The following is a 6,064-nucleotide window of genomic DNA, read 5'->3' as shown; positions in this document are numbered from 1 at the left end:
AACGGTATTACTTCGTTCAGTTACCTTGCTCTTATTTGTTCACTAAGCATTTCTATATTTGAATCTTGAAGTCTGGTGGTGTTATGTTGGTGCGTGAGGGCGCAGTGCTATTACACCACAAATTACTTCAATTACTTATGACCATTAGGTTGGATTTTACGCAAATGATAGTATTTATCACATAATTATTGCATAAGACAGACCAAAATAGGTTGGTGCTTTCAGAAGCCAGACCAGTTAAGCTTAAAAAGTACTCGTAACTACATCATTTTTATTAAGATCAAACCCGGAACTAAAATAAAGTAATCAACGTGTAGATCAAGAATATAAAACGACAGACTGAATATTTTGGTGTTTTATACTTACCAGAACGCATTAAAATATAATATAATCATAGGTACAATGTTGGTATTACTCTCAACTTCGTCAAACGAATAAACGATAACTATATTAGTATGTATTTGGAATTCGGGAATGACAATGAGTTTATCTCTGTAAATATTTGTAAACATGTAATTTCAAGGTATTAATAGTACCATATTAGTTCGATAATATTTATATAACCAAACGTTCCGTGCTTATAAAAACAAATGGGTGCATTATTAGTTGTTCATTGACGACAATATTTCAGTTGTGCAGTACCTACTGTTGTGCAGCAGTGCAGCGTGTAATATTTATCACTATGTGCTGTGCGTTTAAACTAAATTTATAATGTCAATACAAAAAACGTGTTTAATTTGTTCAAATGGTGAAGAAGTGGAGAAAGTGGTTTTGTTTAACGATAATTCAAAAGAAAAATTTAATTCTTCATTGAAAATCCGACAAAAAAATAGTTTTAAATATTGTGACATTTTGGTACCGGAAGTTTTTAATTCGCATGATGACTATCATATAAAATGTTACAGAAAATTTACTGCATTGCCCTCAATATTACAAAATCAACTATCTAATGCTTCAACATCATCGAGCCCTGTATGTGAAATAAATACTCGGTCAAATCAATCAACAAAATTAATTGAAGGTAATGCGTCTATTTTTAAATCTGTATGTATATTTTGTGAAAAACCCGTAAAAAACATAATGGAAAGGCTCAAAGCTTACATGTGTGTGAAACTAAAAATTTTGAATTAAGTATAAAACATTATATGAATGAAATGAACGATGTCAGTATGCAAACAAAACTTTCTAACATAGATTTTGTAGCCAAAGAAGTTAAATATCATAATATTTGTCGAGTAGCTTACCAAAATAAATACAATCAATTTCATGACTCTAAAAAAAAAAATGAAGACCATCTTAATTTCCAAAAATCCCCTTGGCATATAAACCGTAATTTCCATAATATTGCGTATTTGTCTATTTGTGATGTAATTGAACAATCCATAATAAAATTTAAAAAAATTATTTTATTAAATGTTTTACATAACGAATATTTAAACTTATTATGTGAAATCAGTGATGGCTTGTTTGTAGACTCATCTTATACTTCACAACACCTCGAAGATAAATTAAAAAGAACATTTGAAAATAAAGTTAAGTTTGAAGTATTAAATAATAAAAAAATTATACTTCATATCGACGTTCCATTATCCAACGTGTCATTAAGTGATTTAAAAAATAATTCTGAATTATTGAATGTCGCTCAAATATTACGCCGGGAAATTTTAAACATTAAAAAGGAAAATCTGCCAGAAAATGTGAGCACTGAAGATTTAATTAAAGGAGAATGTTCGTTACCTGATAAATTAATTAATTTTATAACACATTTGGTGGGAGGCCCTGATATAAGACGTAGAAACAGTGATGAAACTCGCCGTAAAGTTGAATCACTGGCAAGTGACTTAGTATATGCTGTGATTAATGGACATAGGCGCAAATAGGGTGGGGCTTGGGGGGGCTAAGCCCCCCCTGATTCCATCCAAGCCCCCCCAATATTTACTCTAATAATAAAATTTAATGTCCCTATTAATAATCAAATGTTTTCGATTACTAACTATGACTGTAAAAGTGTAGAATATGGTCAATATAATTTTTTTTTTACATTTTAATTATAGATTAATTGATTTATGAAACATTGTCATTGAGAACATAAATATCGCGCGATATTTCGAAAACAGTCATGGGCCTAAGACTTATAAATATACAAGTTATAGTCAAATGGTAGGATACTATGAATTATGATATTAATATATTATATACATATGTGTACGAGTATATCATACGGGTTAGCTGGTAAACAGCTATTATATGTTATTATATGTTTGTACGGAGTGTACGCACTATTGTCTATTTCTATTAGGATTCAGTCTTCAGTGGACAGTTGACGGTTTGTCTAGTTTGTCAGTATAACACTATACTTATAGTAGTTATATTAATATAACATTGTTACTATAATAGCCAGTGTCATAGTTAATGTTAATTTTAAAAACGTTTGTTATAAACAAGTTACTTCATATTAAAAACATTAAAAATTATTTGAATCATGGATAAGAAATCAGTATTTAGCATTTTTAATATAAAAAAAAGTGTATCAAGTACTCCTACTGAAAAAGATATCAAAGAAGACAATGATGGCAGTTTACAGTCATCGTCCAGAGTTGTAAGTACCTAACATTCTTTAACATTTTTATTTTTTTTAATTTAAATTAACATTTCACATTTTGAAAGATTAATTCATTTGGATCTGGAAGCGTTACAACGTTACTAGAAGAAAATGAAAATCTGCTATCAAACTCACAGACCTGCACAGATCCACAAATTAATAGTTTTCAGTCAAATACCAGGATAAATGATTTAAATGATATCGATTCAGGTCCTGCTAAACCTATATTAGAAGTAAGTTTTACAATTTAATTATATACCTAGTTATTATTTTGATGCTAAATTGTGCAGTACAATAATTAGATATTTTAGTCTGTATTTATTTGTATTTTTATTTTATTTTAAAATATTAAAATAATAAATATAATAGTATATTACCTACCTATAAAATATACATTATAGTGTTTCTAATATATTTTTATCTTCTAACATAGAATTTGTAGCACAAGTTTTAAAACTAATAATTATTAAATAATAATCAATAATTTTATTTTTCTGTTTAGAAATACCCTCAGACACAATTTGGTTTGCAAAATAGAGGTTTTTCTCCTACAGTATATACTCGTTTTGATTTGATAGAGTATAGTGTGGTTGAGGACGCTATATTTTGCTATCCTTGTAGAATGTTTGGGTCTAGAACTGTTGCTAACATGGAATTTTCAACTAAAGGATTTAGAAATTGGAAAAAAGTAAGTGTTTAATGACTATTTTGATACATATATACATATATATATTCATTTTTGTAGATTATTTATTTATATAAACATACTAAATATTAATTTTGTAGATTTTTGGCTCTAGAGGAATAGGATTGAAATATACTAAATCAAAGTTGGAGTTGCATTCTAGTTGTCAGTACCATTTGACTTGTATGACAAAGTGGCATGCACATATCCAATCTAAAACTACTGGTTCTGTTCATACATTAGTTACAAATGCACACCGTGATAAAATATTAGAAAATAGAGAGTACATGCTAACATTAATTGATATCATATTATTTTTGGCACATCAAGGAGTAGCATTTAGAGGTCATATTGAAAATGAAACATCTTTGAATCAAGGTGATTGGGCGATTTTAGTACCATATATTTTTTTTATTTTTAAAAGTACCTACCTAACTAATGTTAATTAATTATATACCTATTTATATTATTTATCATGTTTACTGTAGGTAACTTAAAAGAAGCATGCAAACTAATGGCAAAGTATAATCCAACTTTTGCTTTAAATTATGCTAAACCAACAAATCATACAAGTTGGTTAATACAAAATGAAATCATTGAGATATGCGCTAAACATGTAAGGAATACTATTGTTGAAGATATAATAAGTGCTGGAATGTATAGCGTTTCGTGTGATGAAGCTCGGTAATGTCTTAATATTATATTGTTTATTTACTTAACTAGTCTTAAGCTACATTTTGATAATTGTTTTATAAAAAAAAAATTCTAGATGCCACAAGGAAGAACAGTTAGCTGTGTGTGTTCGTTACCCAAAAAACCTTAAAGTAGAGGAACGATTTGTTGGATTTGTTGATGTATCTCAAAGTCAAAATGCTGACAGTTTAATTGGTGTTCTATTACAGTTTTTAAATTCTTTGAACTTGGATAAAATTAATATAATAGGTCAATGATATGACGGTGCTAGCGTGATGTCGGGTCATACTGGTGGAGTTCAGGCTAAGCTTAAAGAAATACATCCTAAGGCTATTTATGTACACTGTATGGCACACAAATTAAACCTTGTGGTCATTGATATGTGTAAACATTTAAAGGTGAGATCAAATATTATGGAGTATTAAATTCTGTGCTTTAATAAAAATTATATGACATCAAGTATTTTAAAATTTAATTTTAGGACGCACGGAATTTATTTAATGGCTTGGAAGCGTTGTATGTTCATTTTAGTCAACCTACGAAAAATAAAAAAATGACTGACATTCAAAAAAATCTAGGAGTTAAAAAAACAAAAATCCCACAGTTATCAGATACTCGATGGGTCTGCCTTTATAAGAGTTGTAACTCAGTCATCGAAAATTTTAAACCTATTCTTTATATTCCTGATGAAGAAATAGAATTACAAAAAGATAAAGATGTTGCCCAAGCAATAGGTCTTCTGTCTACAATAAAAAATGGGAAATTTGTGGTATATTTGTTTGTTCTTAATGATGTTTTAAAAATTATTAATATTCTAAGTACTCAATTGCAATCAAAGTCTACAACTCTTGGAAAATCTAGTTCATTAGTATGTGGTGTGATTGATACTCTGAAAAATAACCGTTCAGATGTATATTTTGATAATCTGTGGAATTGTATTACTATATTTTGTGAAGAACATGATGTGTCATTGGATATTCCTTCACAAGGTGTGTTATTATAATAATACCTATTAAAATAAAATAAATTTATGATTCAAATTATTAATATAATTTTAATTAATTCAGGTGGCTCTAAACGTCGTAGAAGGGAACCTACATATTTACAACAGTATACTGTACTATCAAATACTTCGGCAGAAGAAGACCATGTTAATGATGTACTAATGGGTACTTCAATAATTAAAAATTATTGGAAAATGCATTGTTTTTATCCTATACTTGATACTATTATTGTCAATATGGAAAAACGGTTTTCACCAGAAAGTATGGAAATAGCCCAATCTGTAGACAACTTTTTAAAATTGAACTTTAATGAAAGTTTACAATTCATTAATCATTATAAGGTAATATGAGAATTATTAGAAGTATTTATTTTTATAAACACTAAATCTAATATTAATTTATAATGTATTTATATTAATAAATTGTGCTAAACAATGTTATTGAATGTTTGAATCTACTTTTTATTTACCGTATACTTTTGAAAATTAATTTGTAAATAATAACTTTTAGGATTTATTCGGTGTTTCCAAAGATTCTTTAAGATCAGAAATGATGGTTATCAAAAATGTCTTGAAAGTTAATGTTGATTTGGAAGTTCTGCAAAATCACTTAAACTCATTGAATAGCAAACAAATCTTTCCAAATTATTATAAATTATTTAATGTAGCAATAACTTTGCCAATCAATTCCGCTACTTGTGAAAGGTCATTTTCTGCAATGAGGAGATTGAAAACATGGATGCGATCAACGATGCTCCAAGAAAGATTTAGCAGTTTAGGGATAATTAATATTGAAAAAGACATCAATATTGATAGCGTCTCAGTTTTAAATGACTTTGCCAAATCCAACAGAAAAATAAATTTAATATTGTAACCAATTATCTAGTTAATAATAAATATAATATTATGTGCTTTAATAAGTAATAATTTTATACTCGTAGCTAATAAAAAAAAAAATAGTAATATTTTTATTTGGTGTGACGTGTGAAGGGGGGGGGGGGTTTGTTGAATATATTAAAGGGCTTGAGCCCCCGCCAATGTAATTCCCTATTTGCGCCTATGCTAATGGACGAGTTAAACC

General features: G+C 28.3%; 1 protein-coding gene across 1 annotated transcript; it reads left to right on the top strand.

Annotated features, from left to right (window-relative positions):
- Positions 1 to 4,255: 4,255 nt before the first annotated feature.
- Positions 4,256 to 5,857, top strand: LOC112591001 (zinc finger MYM-type protein 1-like). Its single transcript, XM_025334622.1, has 4 exons — positions 4,256 to 4,378; positions 4,462 to 4,969; positions 5,048 to 5,325; positions 5,495 to 5,857. The coding sequence occupies exons 1-4, from the start codon at positions 4,256 to 4,258 to the stop codon at positions 5,855 to 5,857; spliced, it is 1,272 nt and encodes a 423-aa protein (XP_025190407.1).
- The last annotated feature ends 207 nt before the right edge of the window (positions 5,858 to 6,064 follow it).

Source organism: Melanaphis sacchari, unplaced genomic scaffold (assembly GCF_002803265.2).
Source record: "Melanaphis sacchari strain LSU unplaced genomic scaffold, SCAv2.0 Contig1260_pilon_pilon, whole genome shotgun sequence".
Taxonomy (NCBI): domain Eukaryota; kingdom Metazoa; phylum Arthropoda; class Insecta; order Hemiptera; family Aphididae; genus Melanaphis; species Melanaphis sacchari.
Note: the sequence above shows the minus strand (reverse complement) of the source record. Positions and strands in the feature narration are given on the sequence as shown.